Raw genomic sequence first — 19,691 nt, forward strand, 5'->3', positions numbered from 1 at the left:
CGGGGTTGGCTCCAGGTTTCGTGTGTTTCGTAGGTTCTGATCTGATGAATCGGGACCCCCGCGCACCCCACGCCCGGGGCGGCGCGACCCGGTCCTGCCGCGGCCGCCGGTGCCCAGCGACGCTCTGGGCGCGCGGGGCGAGGCGGTGCGGCTGCAGCTGCAGGGCGAGGAGCTGCGGCTGCAAGAGGAGAGCGTGCGGGTGCACCAGATCAACATCTACCTTAGCGACCGCATCTCGCTGCACCGCCGCCTACCCGAGCGCTGGAACCCTCTGTGAGTCCGCAGGTGGCGGGGGGAACACTACCCGCGGAGTCCCCGGGCCTCAGTTTAGGCATCTGTGAAGTGGCGGGGTGGAAATGGGGTGTCGAAATACGTGGGGATCGCGCGTCTTATTCTTTCTCGGAAAGTGGGCAGTGGAAGGGGTCATCTGGGTTGGGGCGACGCAAGAAAGTTAAAAAAAAAAGAAAATAGAATAATCTCAGAAATTGACGAATCTCTTACTGGGCGGTCTCTCCCCCCTAAGAAGGTCTGTCATTCGGCTCTGAAAAAGTGGGGGAGAGTCAGGGCTAAGCAGACAGGTGTGAGACCCCCTTTGGGTGCTCTTCCTGGTTTCACAGCACCTTCCCCCCCACCCCAGTCCAGCCATGCCTGCATGTCCCTTCCTTGGTGAAACTAAGGACTCCTAGGGTTTGAGATCGTCTCCCCATTCACTTATCAGTGTGTGTCAGGCCCATGAATGAAACAGGAGGGGAGGGCGCCCCAGCAGGAGTGGTGAAAGGTCGCTGGAAGGCCAAGTCCGAAGCTTCCCTCTCATTGGGAGCTGGATTCCTGAGCTTTAGGCAAAGGAGGGCAGGAAGGAGGCGCTGGTGGGAAGGGCTCCTTCTGGCTGCGATGCAGCTCAGCTCACTCCTGTGGGTGGTGCAGGCCCCGAGCTTGTGCAGTCGGAGGCCTAATTCCTGCCTGAGCTGCTGGCCCGGTGGGTTGTGCCCACTGTCTAGGTGAGAAGGGAGCAAGCTGGCAGAAGGGCAGACCTCCTGGCCTTCTCTCTCCTTTCCTCCATCGGTGGGGATCTTTTAGGTCCCCACTTGAGCCCTGTTCTTAAAGACTTGGAGGAAAAGAGGGCTCAGAGAGGGGGTCCCAAGAGGAGCCAGTGGAGCAGCCTGTGTGAGCACCAGGCACCTGCCACCCTTTCCGGCTCCCCTGAATTCCTGCCTTGGAGGTGTGGCAAAGATCTCAGGTGTCAGGACAAGTGACTCACCCCACAGCTGGAAAGTGGGGGATGTGACCCTCATGGCCTCTTTGGCATTGTGCTAATTTCAGGATTTGGGGATCCGTGAATCCTTGGCCAGAGAAAGCATGAGTGCCTGCTCCAGGAGTTGCTACCCCCCCCCCCCCACCCGCCGACCTTGGCAGAATTGGGAGGGACTCACACTTCACTGTCTTCCCTATTTTCCGGTGTCTAGCCTCATGCTTTCCCCTGAGGCATCTTCACTGTTAATCTTTTTGAGTAGAACTTTGTTAGTGTTGGTAGCAGTTCCCCCCACTTTCCCTATCTGCAAAATAAGGAATGCGTAGAAATAACACCACCTAGGAATTAATAAAACATTGAACACACTGTGTACTCAATTCTTATTAGTTTTTCTTCCCTTCCCTGTTGCCAACAATGTCCTCAGGAGGTTGTTTTTAAGAGGCATGCAGGGATTGGTTGTAAAGTTTTTTTTTTTTTTTCCGGGTTCCAACTTCCTTTATTGTCCCAGGTTGAGAAATCTCTTTCAAACACTGGATGACCTGTGGGGCTTATGGTATCCTTGTCTCCATGGTGACAGAGCTGCCCTGTGTCCTATCAGGATTTGCTTATAGATCCTGCTGTTGCATTGACTCTGGGAAGTTAATACAAGCCCAGCGTGATAAGGAGTGTGAATGCCTCCTGCCTTTAATTCCTGCAGCAAGGCCTATTGGATTATTCTTGTCTAGCTGGAGAGAAAGGTGAGCTTGATCTGTGTTAGACTCAGCCAGGGAGGCCTGGAGGCATAACTTCTGCCCTCCAGGTCAGGGTCTTTGATGGAGACTCACTTTTACTATAGTTCATAGAAAGGTGAGGACCTAATCAGGGTCTTGAGTTTTAGCCTGAGAAACCAGAATAGCAGAATATAAATTTACAGTTGGAGTCAGGGTGGGTGTGGGGGAGTCCCTTGAGACTTTAACTGATAAGCAGAGGGGTGGTTAAGATCCTTGAATGTCACTGAGGGAGAGGCCGAGTGAGCATCCTGTCTAACAGAGGCAAAGCCTTGCCCCCAAGGTAACATGCAGATCTGGGGCAGAGCTTATCTAGAACCCAGATTTTTTTTTTTTAAGTTTTTTAATTTATTTTGAGGAAGAGGGCACAAGTGGGAGAGGGTCAGAGAGGGAGGAAGAGAGGGAATCCCAAGCAGGCCCCACACTGTCAGCACAGAGCCGGACCTAGGGCTCGAACCCACAAACTGTGAGATCATAGCCTGAGCCAAAATCAATAGCTGGATGTTTGACTGAGCCACCCAGGTGCCCGTAGAGCCCAGATCTTTTATTCCCTCCTCCCTTTTGGGGTGCAGACAATTATTTATTTATTTTAATTATAAAAGCAATACATGTTCACTCTAGAAATTTTAGCATGTACAGGGAACCAAAAAAAAAAAAAAAAAATCTTCCGTAAACCTACAACCCCAGGAGAACCACTGCTAACATTTTGCTGCGTATCCTTTTGGACTTTTCCAGGTATAGAAATAGATTTTGAAAAATATACCCATGGGTATGTGAACGAGAACATATTCAAACATGAGTATGTACATAGGGTCACACATGGTTGTGACTGAAATCTTTACGCTACGTGGATGAAGCTGTTCCCATTGCAAGGAGTTGGGAACTACTAAGGGATCCGGCCTGGTTCTTCTCGGCGTCTGCAAGCCGTGATACTGCGTCTGCTCTCTTGGACAGGCCAAACCGCTAGAGACACTTCAGTGTTGGCTCTAAGTCTTTGAGACTTCGTGGAGACCCCAGCTCTTCTGTGAGTCTGGTAATTCATGTGCCAGTGGATTAGAACACAGCTTTATTTCTGCTAGTTATAGCACGGAATCGAGGAGGAGGAGGAGAAGGAGGAGAAGGAACAGGATGACCAGGAATCCTTACGTGGTGGGATAGTAAGGGCAGGGTTTGCAAAACTCCCAAACACGGTCTCCTTTGAGCGGAGCAAGGAGGTGGAACTTTCACTCTGAGATGGCAGCAGGCCAAAGTGGGGAGCCAGGAAGCTGGATTTGTGGCGTTGGGGAACTTTGAAACGTACTGATGCCAGGGACCTTCCCCAGAACAATTAATTAGAATTTCTGTAGGTAGCACCTAGGCTGAGGCTGCTGTACACCTACGGCTGAAAGCTACTGTCTTAGGGCCTGTGGGTTTTTTACTCAGAAGATGAAAAGTGAGTGCTTTTGAGCAAGGGGGAGAATGCCAGAATTAGACAAAGTGGGGATTCAAAACAGGTCAGGTGCCAGTGAAACCAGTGATGACATCACAGTCAGTTGTAAGGTGTGTCACGAGCAATGGTTGCTAATGTTGTACCAATATTGGCAAAGAGTTTTAGTTTTTATAGACCAGAGAGGTGTTGAGATAATCACTATAATGCCATTCTCATTTATAGTCTGACCTATTGAGCAGGAGGAAAAGGTGGAGTGACGGTGCCCTTGGGGCTGTGCATTTCCACATTTCCGTGGCACATGGACGGGGATGTCACATGTGAACATCAGCCGTTCTCTGCTGTAGCTGAAGAATTTTGAGCTGCTGATTAGGCAACAATACATAGGTGTTCCGTGAACGCTTGCTCTGGTTTTAGCCTTATTAGTGCTATAATTGCAGATGTGTGTCTGAGTTCAGGGATCAGGACTTGGGTGCTGGGATGGTGAAGAGTTTCAGAATCGCTCAAAATAGGCAATTCAGCTAAAGAGAGTGTGCTTGATGGGGTTGGCAGGAGGGAGTTGGTTAAGAGTTCTCTTTTTGCAGAGCGGTAGCCTGCTTGACCGTTCTCATAACAACATCGTCTTTGGAACAGCATCACGCGTAGTGTGGAGATTAGGCTAATGTTTCTTTGCTTCCCCAACAAAGTTGTAAACTGCAGGTTATTCCGTTAATTTTTACCAGACCCATCTTGTGGTTGTCAGAGTAACATCCTTTTCTTGAATCGGTCCTTTAAGGCTGGAGAACGTGTTCGGTTTTAGTTAGTATCTTCATGATACCTTTTTCCATCCTTTTACTGTCATTGATTCTATGTCCTAATGTTGTAGGCCTGTCTCTAAGTAGCGTGTTGCTGCATTTTGTGTGGTCATTAAGGAGAAAATCCAGACTGACGGTCTTTTTATTGGACATTTATGTCCTCCTATATTTCGCGTGCTTACAGGATATTTAAGGCTTGATTATTTTGATCATGCCATCTTATTTTATGCTTTCTAATTGTTTTTCTTTTTCTGTGCTGTTTTCCTTTTTATTTTTCTTTTAACACTATTCTTTGAGTTGATAGAAGTTTTTTTCTCTGCCCTTCTCATTCCACTTTTTCTTCCCTACTAATTTGGCAGTTATACTGTTTATTTCTTTTTTTATTATTATTTTACATTTATTTATTTTTGAGAGACAGAGTGAGACAGCACAAGTGGAGGAGGGGCAGAGAGAGAAAGAGACAGAATCTGAAGCAGGCTACAGGCTCTGAGCAAGCATTCAGCACAGAGCCCGATGCGGGGCTTAAACCCACGAATGGTGAGCTCATGACCTGAGCTGAAGTTGGACACTTAACTGACTCAGTCACCCGGGTGCCTCAGTTATACTGTTTATTTCTAATCTTTGGTGGTAAACTTGAAAGTACATATTCAGCTCAGCAGGATCTAAAGTCTTTGGTGATCTAAAGTCACTGCTGTGAGATGTCTATACTGAGTTAAATTTGCCTGTCATTCTTATTTCTTTGTCATTTATATGAGGGCGTCTTTTATTTATTCAAGGATGTTAAGCATACTTATTTTATGCTTTGTGTCTGATAGCTGTAATATCGAGATTTGTATTTTCATGTTGTTCCTGGACCCTGAGGACTTTATTTCCTTTTCTATAAGCTGAGCCATGCATTTAAAAGAGTTTTTTTAAGGGTGCCTGGGTGGCTCAGTTGGTTGAGCAGCTGACTCTTGGTTTCGGCTCAGGTCATAATCCCTGGATTGTGGGATTGAGTCCCACATTGGGCTCCGTGCTCAGCATGGAGCCTGCTTAAGATAATCAGTCAATCTCTCTCTCTCTCTCTCTCTCCTTCTACCCCTCTCCCCTACTTGTGTGCTCTCCCTCTGGCTTTCTCATAATGAATAAATAAATAAACAAGATTTTTAAGAAGTATTTCATCAAAAATTTTTTCCAACAGGGTTTCCCCAGACATTTTAATCTTCCATATTGTCCGGAGTGGAAGTCTTACATTCACTTAAAAAAAAAAAAAAAAAAAAAAAAAAACAAACCACAAAACCTATTTCCTCTATTAGTCATAGTTCATTTGGTTGAAAATAACTGTAAACCCAGTGCAAAATGCGAACTGACTTGAATATAAAAGAAAATATATTGGCTTCTATCACAGGAAAGTCTGGGTTTGGGACTAGGTTCAGATTATTCTGGGCCCTGGATTCAGGGACTCAACTGGTGTCATTAGGCAAAAAATGTTCATTGGTCAGGCCTGGGGCATGTGACCTTCCCAGAGGGGTGTGTGTATACACACGTGTGTGCGCATGTGTGTGTGTTCAGCCTTGCGCAGACCACATGGCCTGCGAGTCTGGGAGACATGGTTCATGAAAGGGAACTCAAAGTGCAGGAATGTGAAGAAAGGAGAAAGGATTCTGGGCAGGCAGAACCCACCAAGGTACACTGTGACCTCCTTGGCCTGTTCTGCAACAGGTATGGATTTTCATTTTTTCAAAAGACTTTTATGTGTAACCTGAATATAAAGATAAGGGAAGACGAGGAGGCATTTACTGCACCCATTCATTCGCATCTGTATAATACGTAATTGTATGTTATGCTAGCAGAGTTTATGGAAGTCCCTGCCCAACTGGGTTGCTGGGAAGGGAAAGTGGAATAATGCTTGTAAAATGCTTAGCACACCACCTACCATGTAGTCAGCGCTCAATACATGTTATTATTATTACCAGGTACAGTACAAGGCATGAAGAAAATACAGCAAAAACCACAATTCACCCCCTGCCCTTACAAGACACATGGATTATACCAGAATGTTAAAGAAAGGATGGCTTGCTATGATTTAGCAGTGAATTTGACTCTGAGCTTCCTTTTGTCCCCTAGGCAAAAGTCGAACCCTGAGGCATGGATGCATAGCTGTTCTTGTCTCATTAAAGGATGCTCTGCTTTTGGTTGGGAGGAGAATGAGAAATGCCACATAATTCTTTTCTATCCCTTCATAGCACCCGGGATGGGGAAGGGCACATAGAGGTTTTCAATAAATTTTTTTTTTTTTTGGTTAATTGACTTAAAATGAAAAATTGGAGAACTGAAGGAAAGACTTAGTTAATTCACAGTTCTAGAAGGCTAGACCTGGACATTTATAAAAGTCATTCAAGTTGCTTTGATCATGCAATGAAAGAAAATTGCATATTTTTTTCAGCAGTATTTGTTTTGCAATCTGAACTTTTGGAACCTTGCTTTGAAAAAGAGGGAAAAGGGAAAGTGTTTTTCCTGGAAACAAACTTCCAGAAGGATATATTGAACATTCACAAAGGACGATGCCTGTAAGGTATGTTTAAAGAAAGGAGGAGAAACTATACCAGGCCAAGAAAAAAGGAGCAGTCAGAATATGAAATTACTGCTCGATGAGGACATTTGCTATGTGTTACTAAAGAAATATGATCCAGCCTTTTAAAATTCATCTTTTTGGGGGCATGTGGGTGAAGCATCTAACTCTTGATTTTGGCTCAGATCACAACCTCACAGTCTGTAAGTTCGGGCCTCTCCTTGGGCTCTGCACTGATAGTGTGGAGGCTGCTTGGGATTCTCTCTCTCCCTCTCTCTCTCTCTCTCTGCCCCTCCCCCCACTCTCTCGTGCCCTCTTTTTCAAAAACAAATAAATAGAATTTTAAAAAAAGAAGAAGAAAATAATGTTAATGGTTCAAAGGTTATATCCAAGGGCTAAGCTGATTCTGATTCCAAAAATAGGTAACTCAAGCTTAGTGGCCCTGACACAGGCCCTCTCCTACCTCACTCTTCCCGCTTCCACCAAAACAGCTGCTCTCCTGCAGATATATGTTGTAACAAATAGACAACATATATACGTATATAAAATATTAATAGGTGTATCTGCATTTTAAAACCCCCTGACTAGTAGACACGGCTCATGGAGAGGCTATGTCATGCCGAGCCACAGCCCACTAGAAGCTTTAGAAAGAATTAATTGCTTATACTCCATGAAAAAAAAAATGTGTTTCTGTGCAACCTAAAAATAAATATTTTTTTATCAAAAAAAAAAAAAAAAAAAAACTAAAATTTAGTTCCAAATGTACATAGGTCCGAGGAGAAATGAATGGAAAGAAGGACAGTAAAATTAGGTTTTCAAAACTGAGGTTTATTCAATGTAAACAGTGGTCCTTTAGTATAAAATCACATCCTTAACCGTTGGTATTAAAATGGCTTTCTTCCCATGATAAGAATAAGTAGGAAGGTAGAAAGATATCCGCTTGACCAAATAATGCTGGGACCAGATGTCAGTCCCTCCTCGATGTTTTTGTTTATATGTTTCTGCTGCTCTGCAAAACCCCAAAGCCCAAGGCCACTGTTCTAGAATGTCCAGGTACTCTATCTGTGTCCCTTCAAATCATAAGAGCACTGGCTACATTTGGCACTATTACTCAGAGCTTCAAAATGTTCCTCTTCTTTTTAATATCATGTCATAATACATCTAAGAATTTCTCACCTAAGGGAATAATCAGAGATAACCCAGAAGGACGCTTGTAGTAACAATCTTTCTCTGTCACATTATTTATAATAGCAAAAAGCTGTAAATAATTCCAAAGGTCCGACAAGAAAACGTGAAATGTAGTGCAGGTTCATGAAGGAATGCTACAAAGACCATCCAAAACCCATTCTCAGAGACTCTTTTAACAGTACAGAAGAATAACTGCACTATCATATTAAATCAAAAAAGCAGGGTACAGATCTATAAACAGCAGTGTGTGTGAGCATGTGCTCACACACAAACAATAAACAATAGAAAGAAATATGCCAAAAATGTTAACAATGGAGATCTCTGAGCAGTGGGCTTGTTGCTGATTCTTACTTCTTTATATTTTCCTGCATTCTGAAATTATTCACAATGAACATGCATCATTTTTATATTCACAAAGAAAGATTATTCTTTTAAGTTTATTTATGTATTCTGAGAGAGAGAGAGAGAGAGAGAGAGAGAGCGCAAGCTGGGGAGGGGCAGAGAGAGAGAGAGAGGGAGAGCCTGACATGGGGCTTGATCCCACGAACTGTGAGGTTATGACCTGAGCTGAAACCAAGAGTCAGACACTTAACTGACTGAGCCATCCAGGGGCCCCCTTTTTCTTCTTAATTTATTACACTTTTAATTTTGAAAAATTCAAAGCTAGAGAAAATTTGTAAGAATAGCAGAACAGACTCCTGTACGTCCTTCCCCTAGATCCATTCATTATTTTGCCCCATGTACTTAATTTTTCTCTCTACGTGTGCTATATACTATTACACACATTTGAGAGTAAGTTTTAGCAATAATACCTTTTAGCCTTTGTTCCTTCGGCATGCATTTTCTAAGGACAGGGACATTCTCTCATGATACCATGATGTAGTTCTCAAATTAAGAAAGTTTATACAATACTGGATTTTTCCAACTGTGCCAACTTTTAGAGCAGCTTTATTTTTCCTGGACCTGGTATCTAATTGAGAATCAAGGGCGACATTTAGTTGTTGTGTCTCTTTAGCCCTGTCTCTGTCTCTTAGGACACTGGCATTTTAGCATTTTTTTTTTTTTTTAAAGCACAGGCTTACTGGTTTATAAAACATCTCTCTCCGTTGGGCTTGGCTGAAAGTTTCCTTGTGATTTATTTCAGCATAGGCCGTACTATAAACTTAGTGACTTGAAACAACAATAAACATTTGTGATTTCACATAATCTCTGTGGGTCAGGGATTCGGGAGTGGCTTAGCCGGGTGGTTCTGGCTCTGGATCTCCCATGAGATTGCAATCCAAATGCTGCCTGGGGATTTCATCATCTCATGGCCTGATTGGGCCTGGAAGATCTGCTTTCAAGAGGGCTTATCCCATGCTGGAAAGTTGGGGCTGGCTGTTGGCTGGAGGCCTCGGTCCCTCGCCACAGAGACCTCTCCACAGGATGCTTGAGTCTACTCGCGTCACTGCATGGAACTGGCTTTCCCCAGGATGGATGGTCCATGGGAGGGAACAAAGAGGGAACCTCAGTGTCTTAGGGCCTGGTGTTGGAGGACACGTACTGTCACACTTCTGCATTCTATCCCTGCGTGGTGGTTTTCAAATATATCCACACATTCTTGGCAATCATCCCCTTCAAAGGATGGAGCCTGCCTCTCCTCCCCTTGAGTGTGGGCTGGACTCCCCTCTGTGGAGCACAGTGCTAAGTAGTAACCACTTCTGTGAATCAGAAGCCCTTGGCGTCCAAGGATTCGCGTCCTGCTGCTCGGGCTGCTGGGGATGCCCTGTCGTCGCTTTAGGACACCAGAGCTGTTATGCTTCCAGCCTCAGCTGACTTTGACTCAAGCGTGTAGAGCAGTGCCTGCAAACGCAGCACGAGCGAGGATGTGAGTGTGGTTGAGAAGAGCCGGCCTCTAACAGAGTCTCCCGGATACGCCTGTTCATGTGGAGGGTCCTCCCAGTAACAGCAGAGCTCTCTGCAGAGACTGCCCTGGAGTTTAGGAAGAGGGCCTGGAGCAAGACCCTAGGAGGGAGGACAGGTAGGGAGGAGGGCGAGGCAGGGAGGTGTGGTGCAGGGCTCTTCATTCGATCAGATGGCCCACCTGAGTATCCGGCCGGGGGCAAGCCACAACCCTACGACCAGGCCTCTGGACATGAGGACCCCGGCCAGGTACGTGCTCACAGGCATTCTGTGAACCGCCCAAGTTATCCCACTTCTCTGAGCCTGCCCTTCCAAGCGGGAACAATACATGCCAACACTGAAAGTGGTTTTGAGAGTTAAATGAAGTAGGACATTTCATTAATTTTAAGTCTTTTTTTTTTTTTTTTTTTCATATTGAAGCATCTCTGAGATTTGGATGTATCTTAAAATCAACGCGTCCTCCAGTTAGGATAAGCAACACTTGTCCTTAGAGGTTCTTAAAAGAATGGTGTGTGTTCCAAACATTGGCGTCTTTAATTTTTATGAAATATTGCAGGCTGGAGATATGGTAGCAGTAAAGAATTGGTAACTTCTTAAGATGTCTCAGTTGTATTGTGTTTTATTATGAAAAAAAAAAAGGCGTCCTTATATCTTAGATAGATTGAAATATTCATGGATGCTGTGGTATTCTGGGTTTTGCTTTAAACTAGTCTGGGATGGGGTGCCTGGGTGGCTTAGTCAGTTATGCATCTGACTCTTGATCTCGGCTCAGGTCATGATCTCACGACTCATGGGATAGCTGAGTGTGGAGCCTGCATGAGATTCTCTCTCTCCCTCTCTCTGAAACACAAAACAAAACAAAAAACAAAACAAAACAAAACAAAACAAAACAAAACAAAAAAACCCTAGTCTGGTGAGGGCATAGATGAATCAAGATACACCATGCATTGAGAATTGTTGATGTTGGACAAAAGGTCCCAGAAGTTCCTTACAATGTTTGAAAAAATTCATGATGAAACAAAAGGAGAAAAACCACAAGAAATAAAGTGGATACATAAAGGGCTTTTTTCTCTGCTTTTTTGCATTATTCAGGTCTCTTCCTCAATGTCACCTCCTCTAAGAGGCCCTCCCTGATTACCTGTTCTGTGGTTGCTCCATTTCCCCCTTCCCACTGCCCTCCACAGTTGCTCTGTTTTGCACCCTGCTTTTCTTTATAGCACCATTACTTTCTGAAATTACTGATACGTTTGCTTATTTGATCATTGTCCCCTTGAATGTAAGCCCGGGGGCTTTTTTTTTTAATCCACATAGTAGGTGATCAGGAAATATTTGGTGACTGACGGGTAAGGGCCCACTGACACGTTGCCTGGTACTGGCAGTTGGCTGATCTAGCTTTACTCCTCATCCTGCTTGGTTCTGTGTCCCTTTGACATGCTGCACAGCCTGCTGTGAGGTCTTCCCTTTCTGCCCAGGCCGGCTGGCTGGTCTTCAAGCATGTACGCTCTTCTAGCATTGCCAGCCCCGCATTCCAGCCCAGTCTTGTGGGTGCCCTTCTGGGGTTCTGTTCCTCCCCTCTCTTGCCATTTCCTATGGAAGGTCTCCAGGCACGGCCCAGTCCCTGGGATGACATTGGGAGTTTCTCGTGAGCCACTCTGAGAAGAGAATTCTCTGTCAACTAGGGAAACTCCTTAGGAAGTAGCTGGAAACCCTCCTAAAGAAAGAGGAAACTTACTGGTTCCTATCACCGCCAGTCAAGGCACATGCCCCCACCCCCACTGGGAGGCCACAGAGTGGGGCAAGGGGCGGGGTGGGTACTGGAAGGGGGGTGGTCAGTGTCCTTTATGCAGCCCTTCTGGACTGTTTGCACATTCTAGCAGTGGCTCTGGTTTCTGCACACACCACCTTTGTAAGCATCGCGGCTGCCCGGGTAACGTGCCGGAGAGGGCAGTGAGATGCCAGTGAGCAACCAGAGTGCTGTGACTGACACCTGCTGGACCAGAGGCGCGCGTGTGGGCAAGGCGCCCGAGGAGCATCCAGAAGCGAGCAGTTGCCCCCACAGGCTGTCCCAGGGAGAGGATGGGGCTGAGCTGTTCTCGAAAGAGGACAGAGAGTTTGCCAGGTAGAGAAATGAGGGAAGGACGTTCCAGGCAGAGGGCACGGTCTGAGCACAGGTCTGGCGGTGGAATCAGAAGGGAGAGGACCCACGAGAGAGGTGCTGAGGAGGGGGAGGTGGCCATCGTCCTCCCTTCTGAGTCTGCTTAGCTCGTATGTTGCTCAAATCTGAAATTTGCTTTAAAGCCTCAAAATAGTGTCCCACGGTTCAAGCTTCTTGGTGTCATTTTAGAACCTTTCTTAGACTCCGCTGGGGCTCCTAGAGGAACACTGGGGTCTCTGGAAGATCCCAGATTATTTTCCATTCCCTAGGAGGAGGTCTCAGGACTGTGACCTGTGTCCCCTTCACACCTCCATCCCTAGGACCAGCCCGGGCCTGGTACACACAGTCAGCTGTGGATTCTCGATTCCCTGAAGCTGTGTTGTATTTGCAGGTGCAAAGAGAAGAAATATGCTTATGACAAGTTGCCCACGACATCTGTTGTCATAGCGTTTTATAATGAAGCCTGGTCAACTCTCCTCCGGACAGTTTACAGTGTCCTCGAGACATCCCCGGACATGCTGCTAGAAGAAGTCATCCTCGTAGATGACTACAGTGACAGAGGTAAGCCCTCCCCACATGAGCTCTTGGAGGGGCCTGGCTTCCCAGAGCAGTGCCTGGGAGGCAAGAGTGCGACTCAGGAGGGGTGGAATGGGCCCCAGGAGGACAGGCTTTCTGTGTCTCCGTGTGCCCCGCCCCTGCCAGGAGCTGGGAGCCTGCTGGGATGCAGGTGTGTGGACACAGGGCTCTACCACATGGTGCTACAGGAGACAGAGCACTCAGGAAGAATGGCTGACCTTAGTCTTGAAGTAGTATGTGGGCAGCAGAGGTGGAGAGAGGGTGTTTTAAGTGGAGGCACAGAATGTGGAAAGCCTCCGAGTCACAGTGTTGCATGATAGGCTCTGCAGGTAGTTCAGGAAGGACGGAGGACCAGCAGGCGGAGGAGAGGTATGAGACATGGGGCAGGGTGCAGGCGTTACACGCGAGGCCGAGGCGTCGGGACTTTGTCCTGAGGGCGGGGAGAACAAAGCAGGACTTTTTTTTTTTTTTTAATTTATGTTTATTTTTTTTGAGAGAGAGAGAGCAAGCAAGCCAGGGAGGGGCAGAGAGAGAGGGAAAGAGAAATCCCAAGCAGGCTCCACACTGTCAGCACAGAGCTTGACGTGGGGCTCGAACTCACGAACCATGAGATCATGACCTGAGCCAAAACCAAGAGTTGGCTGTTTAACTGACTGAGCCAGCCAGGCGCCCCTAGGGCAGTGTTTTAAACAGGAGAGCAGTTTTGCCCTTTGAGGGATCCCTCTAGGCTGTGGGTGGAGAACTGTGTACAGGGGAGCTCTGCAGAGAGGCCGGGGGCTGTAGAGGCGGCCCAGGTGAGAGATGGAGGCTGGGAGTCTGGTGGTAGTTGAGGGAAGGGGAGGAGGTGGAGGGGTGTTTGAGACGTGGCATCTGGGGGACCTGCAGGCCCTTGGAATGGGTTTCTGGGTGAATGGTGCTGCTGTCCCAGAGCTAGATAAGCCACCCAGGGCAGGAGTGACAGGTCTGGGAAAAGAAGTGGGGCATTTGGCTTTGGATTTGTTAAGTTTGAGATGAGATCGAAAAGGGGCAGCCCAGACAGGAGAAGAACTGAATCCAGGGAGAGGCGTTCCATTGAGAGAGTGACCCATATCCCTATAGGCCTGACCGGTGACCTGGGGTCCAGCAATTCACATGCAGTCCAGAGTCGGCACTCCATTTATTCAGCGAACATATTTTGAGCTTCCACCTTTGTGCCAGGCACCATTCTAGGCACCGGGGATTCTGTGGGAAACAAGACAAGTCCCTGCTCTCGTAAAACCCACATTCTAATGGGTGGAGAGGTGGGTGGGGATGGTCAATGAACATGTAAAGAATAATACACGATGACACGACACAATACAAAATAGCATAGCATAATATAGCAATATAGCAGGTGGACTACAGCAAGGGACAAAGTGCTGTGAAATAAAAGTCAGAGCAGGAGAGTAAGGGGAGCTTGGGGACGGGCCCTCCTCTAGCCTGGTGGAGGGCAGGAAGCCTCCCTGAGGAAGTGGTTTTAAGCCAAAAGCTAGGATGTAAAGGAGGCAGCCCAGTGGCCCCAGTTGCAGGGAGAAGCTGGGCCGCGCAGGCATTCTGCAGGGCAGACCGTTGGCCAGTGGGGAGGTGATGCGGCAGATGAGGTGCCAGGGTGGGCGAAGCCAGACCAGGCAGGTCCTTGGAGGCCGCCATAAGGGGGTTTAGGCATAAATATGAGCCTGATGGGAGCCGTCTGAGGGCTGCTGGGGGGACAGGAAGGTCGCTCAGTTTGGGCTCACTGTGCTGCCATGTGGGGCATGACCGATGGATGGGAGTGGGGTAGAGGGGCTGCTGTGGTCATGCCACATGCCATGTGACTAGCTGAACTGGGGGAGCTAAGCTCAGCTGAGGGGAAATGTCAGGGTCATAGCAACAGGGAGAGCCGTGGGCTGAGTTGTTAGTCTCAAGCCAAATTACCATCCGTGGGCCACACAGAAGGGCAGCAGCTACTGCTTCGTGGGCATCTTGCTGTTTCGGGCTCTGTCTGGTCCGTCCGACTTCAAAGCTTGGAGTATGTGTCCTAATTGGTGGGTGTGTTTGGCCGTTCTCACAGAGACTCTAAACAACAGTGATTTACATGGGAAAAAAATGATCTCTCTCCCATCTCAAAGCTCGCCTAATGGCCTAGGGCTGGTGTGGCGGCTTCACAGTGTTGGGGCCTGGCTCCTTCTGCCCTGTATCTCCACATTCTCTAGGACGTTGTGCTGCCCCGGTCTGCGTGCCCCGGGCTGGTTCTTCACCTTCTGCGCGCTCTTATCGGCAGGAAGATCTCATGGGGCTGGAGAGCTAAACTCGAGAGTTGCCCTCATATCCCATGGAGCAGAGCAGGGGTCACTTGGCCACACCTAGCTGCAAGGGAGGCTGGGAACTGTAGCTTCCGTGGTGGGTGTTCGGCGACAGTTGGGGCTTGATGCTGCATGAAGCCCATTAGGCACTGGGCTCTGGGGTCAGGGCACCTGGGTCAGAGGTGAACTTTACCGTGAACCTGTCGTGGCACCTGGGCCAAGTCACTTGTCTTTTCTGAGCCTCAGTTTCTCATCTGTGAATGGGTTTGTCCACACTTACATCAGAGAGTGGTGAGGAACAAATGAGATCAGGCATAGGATGGACTCTCACGTCGGCCAGCACGTAGTAGGTACTCATCTCCCTTTCCTTTGGTCCTCTCCTCCTGGGGCTGTTTTAAATCTGTGCTGGCACTGGTCCGAGCTCCAGCACTTTGCAGCCACTCAACCTTGAGCAAGTCCAGCGTCAACCTTGGCTTCAGCCCCTATAAAGTGGGATACTCATCCCTAGCTCGCAGAGTCACAGTGAGGATTAAATGAGATAAAGGCAGGTAACATGCTACGTCAGTGCCTGGCATATTGTCGTACCTGTACTTTTATGAAATATTAACAAAATGTAGAGTACCCCCAATATTTCAGAAATGTATTCATTCAGAAGCAAGGATCAGATTCTTTATTTGATCTTCGTGGGATTGAATAGCTCCTCAGCAGGCAGGACCAGGGTATGAACCCCTTCTGCATAGCTCAGTTCTTCTCGTGAGTGTAAGTGTGGGTCTCTGTGGGGCCGAGGCTGCCCTCTCCATCATGGTGACCTGCGCCACAGACAAGATGCCTGCTCAAGCCGTGATGACAGGATTTGTGCCCTGCCCCTCCCCCTGGCCTTTCCACACGCCAGTCTGAGCTCCGTGCAGGGGCGCCAACCCTCCCCAGGCATGGGAGGGCAGTTCAGACAGACCTAGAATGGATGCTGACCAAATCCATAAAGAGTACAAGGAGGCTACATGTGCATTTTCTTTTTTTCCCTTTATTATTTTTTTTTTTGCACCTGTGTGTTTACTGGGCATAGCCACCACCAATTAGCTTTGCTTGGGAAGTCACCTCCCTTATTCCCGCTCCCAGCTTATTTGCAGTTATATTTAGGATGAAAAAAAATCAACCAATGAAATGCTTTTTTTTTTAATGTCAAGAATATTTAGGGAAACATTTTTACAAACTGAAGCAACCTAGAACAGTTTACAGACTTTTCCCTTTTGCTGATGATTGAAGACTTTCAGACGACATCCACAATGATTAGGGGGGATTCTCTCATTTTTATTTTGCCTGATGTGCTCTCCCCACCTCCACCTGACCCACGGAGGGGTGGGAATCAGGGCCTCCTGCCCCTGAACCTGTGTGTGAAGTCTGGAGTCCTGAGGCCAGCCCTCGCTGTGGATGAGACCTTTCAACTTTTAAAGCCTCATTTCTTCTTATGCAAAATGGGAACAACGCATCCTCCTAACCAGTTTGCATTTGTTTAGCAAGGCTGAGAGATTAAAGAAAGCTCTGGGAGGCAGCAGTAAGCCTATGGATTCAAGCCAGGGCTGCTGGGTTAAAATCCTGGCTCACTTGTTCTGCGATCTTGACACATTACTTAGCCTCTCTGGCCTCAGTGTTCTCATCTATCAATGGGGATAGTTGTAGTACCTACCTCATGGGAAAGTTCTGAGGCTCTGATGAGTTCATATAAATCACCTGGACAGTAATTCTTACAACAGGCCCTCTAGTGGTAGCTGCCATTATTATTATTACTATTACTGTGTCAAATGAAATGAGCTCCTGAGAAAATTTGCGTTAACATAAATGTAAATAAAATTTGTCAACATAATTCCACATAAATTAAAATTTTATAACATGTTACATAATTAGTTAATATAAATAAACCAAGTGCATATTAACCCAGTTTTCCTGAAAAATTGTGGTTGGGCAATTTTTGTGTGTTTTATTTTTAAATGTTCGCAAGTCAAGGTGTATTGTATTTTTGAGGGGGCAACAGCTTTATTGAGATATATCCAGACGCGACATGCACCCATTTCAAGCACACAATTCAGTGTGCGTGTGTTTTGACGGGGAGCCCTGGGTGGTTCTGGGATTCCTCTGCCCCAGCCACCCACCCCTGGCCTTCGTCGTACACGTCCAGCCTTGGTTCTGCATGAGGTGAGGACATCCCAGGTAGGTGCAGAGCAAAGGAGGCTTCTGTCTATTCAGTTGTCATTTGGGGCTAGGGAGGGCCTGGAAGGATGCCACTTGGCATGCATGGCGGTGACCCTGCTTGTCTCGCTTGCCTCCCCAGAACACCTGAAGGAGCGCCTGGCCAATGAGCTGTCTGGGCTGCCCAAGGTGCGTCTAATCCGCGCCAACAAGAGGGAGGGCCTGGTGCGAGCCAGGCTTCTAGGCGCTTCCGCGGCGAAGGGTGAAGTGCTGACCTTCCTGGACTGCCACTGTGAGTGCCACGAGGGGTGGCTCGAGCCGCTGCTGGAGAGGTGCGTGAGCGTGCGAGTGGGGGCCCAATGCTGTGCAGAAGCAGAAACAAATTTCTCACCTTGGCGCCTGGGTTCAGATGCCCCTGGGGCAAGTCCTCTGTCACTGGGCATGATAACAGTCTGTGCCCCACACGGCTGCAGAGGCCATTAAATGAATGAATACACATACAGCCCTTAGAACATGCTAGCATGTACGAGGCCTTGTTAGTGTTTACTTTTACCACTGCTTATTATACACGTTTGTTGTGGAACACTTAGGAAGTATTTTGATCAACCAAGAAAAAGCTATTAATCATATAGAATCACAGTGCTGAAGAATATACGTTTTGGTGTATTTCCTTCAAGCAAGGCTGTCTTATCCATTATACCCAGTACCTACAATGCTTAGGACCCATGAAATTTTTTAATAGACCCGCAAAAATGTTTTTATGTTAATTATTTTACATCAGAAGGAAAAAAATGAGCATCATAACAATGGATTTAGCCTGGAGTGTGGTTTGTCCTTCTAGCAATATAGTCATAAAATACAGCTTTAAATATATGTTATTTTTTATGAAGTCATGAAAAGTCATAACACAGCCCTGTCTTTAAGGGCATGTCTCCTGCTGTCCCACAGCCTCATACGCTAACCCTCCCTATCTGCCTGTCCTCCAAATCTACTGCCACTGGGCTCCTCTCCTCTCTTCTCCTCTCCTCTCCTCTCCTCTCCTCTCCTCTCCTCTCCTCTCCTCCTTTGTCTCCCTATTCTCCTGAGTCAGCATCACAGCAGGCAGGAGCTGGGCTGGCAAAGTCAGAGCTCCTCCAGGTGGAGGAGGAAGGCCCAAGATTGAGAGGGTCTTCGTTTGGTCCCTCCCTGCAGAGCAGGCAAAGGGTCAGAAGATCAGAGTCTCTGGGGCGCCTGGGTGGCTCAGTCAGCTAAGCGCCCAATTTCGGCTCAGGTCATGATCTTGCAGTTCGTGGGTTTGAGCCCCGTGTCAGGCTCTGTGCTGATAGCTTGGAGCCTGAAACCTGCTTTGATTCTGTGTTTCCCTCTCTCTCTGCCCTTCCCCTGCCCACGCTCTCTGTCTCTCTCTCTCTCAAAAATAAAACATTTAAAAATTTTTTAAAAAGAAGATCAGGATCTCTGCAGTTGGCAAACTGCTTTCCCATGGCCTCTAGCACTTTGGTTGCCACGGTCTGTCTGGAAGAGCTGGGGACCCGCTTTCCTCCCTTCCTGTGTGAGACCAGGCTGTCCCCTGCTCTGCTACTTCTGCTGTCCTATCTATGTCGTGTCCCCTGTGGGTCCCACAGCTGCCTCCTTCTCCTCCTCGGCTCTGATGAGCTTCACCAGCAGCAAGGACCCAGGGTTCCTCAGGCCTGTGATGGAATTTTACAGCATGGTGACAGCTAAGGGTTCCCTCTGGAACCTGGACCAGTGGGTTTGCCCTTCACCCCTTCCCCACTGTGAACACACATGGCTGCCTCTAGGCCGATCTGAAGTCCCCTGATGCACTAATACCACCCAGCATTCCACTCCAGCCCATCCTCTGAAGGCCAGTGAGGCAGCCCTCCCCATAGACAAGTCCTTGTTCCATATCCCCAGATAAAAGGATTCTCCACCCTGGCTACCCATAGAACCCCATCTGGGTAACTTGTAAAACATACCAACTCCTGGGGTGCCTGGGTGGCTTATTCGGTTAGGCATCCGACTTCGGCTCAGGTCATGATCTCACTGTTCATGAGTTCTAGCCCCGCATTGGGCTGTGTGATAACACCTCAAACCATGGAGGCTGCTTCAGATTCTGTGTCTCCCTCTCTCTCTGCCCCTCTCCTGCTTACACTCTGTCTCTCAAAATAAATAAACATAAAAAAATTTTTTTAAAGCATACCAACTCCTTGGTCTCATGGCCAACCACTGGATCTGAATCTCTAGAGGTGGCCCTGGGCTTCTGGATGCTTCAGAAGCTCCCCAGGGACCTAGGTGTGTACCAGAGTTGACACACGCTGGTCCCTCAGATGGTCCCAAATGGGAACCCTCCCTGTCCCTTGGACGGTCTGACAGGAGCAGTAACCCTGTTCCTCCAGGGGCTTTGGGCAATAGATATTCTTTGGTTTTCAAGTCAGGTGGGTGGTGCTCCTGGCATTTTATGAGCCGGGGACTGGGGATGCCAGACGTCCCACAGTGTGCAGTTCAGCCCTGCACAACAAAGACTGGTTCTGCCCCACATGCCAGTAGCATGCCTGCCCCCACCCCCCACCCACGGGGCAAGCTGTTACTGGGCCTGCAC

General features: G+C 47.8%; 1 protein-coding gene across 1 annotated transcript in view; it reads left to right on the forward strand.

Moving 5' to 3' along the window:
- Positions 1 to 40: 40 nt before the first annotated feature.
- GALNT12 (polypeptide N-acetylgalactosaminyltransferase 12) overlaps positions 41 to 19,691 on the forward strand; it is a gene marked incomplete at its 5' end in the record, with an annotated part of 37,754 nt that continues 18,103 nt past the window's right edge. The window contains 3 exons of the mRNA XM_040482782.1: positions 41 to 273; positions 12,424 to 12,593; positions 17,235 to 17,424. Of these exons, the coding sequence (XP_040338716.1) occupies positions 41 to 273; positions 12,424 to 12,593; positions 17,235 to 17,424 (593 nt within the window). The remainder of the gene's footprint in view (positions 274 to 12,423; positions 12,594 to 17,234; positions 17,425 to 19,691) is intronic.

Source organism: Herpailurus yagouaroundi, unplaced genomic scaffold, assembly GCF_014898765.1.
Source record: "Herpailurus yagouaroundi ecotype Mexico unplaced genomic scaffold, PumYag 160, whole genome shotgun sequence".
Lineage (NCBI taxonomy): Eukaryota > Metazoa > Chordata > Mammalia > Carnivora > Felidae > Herpailurus > Herpailurus yagouaroundi.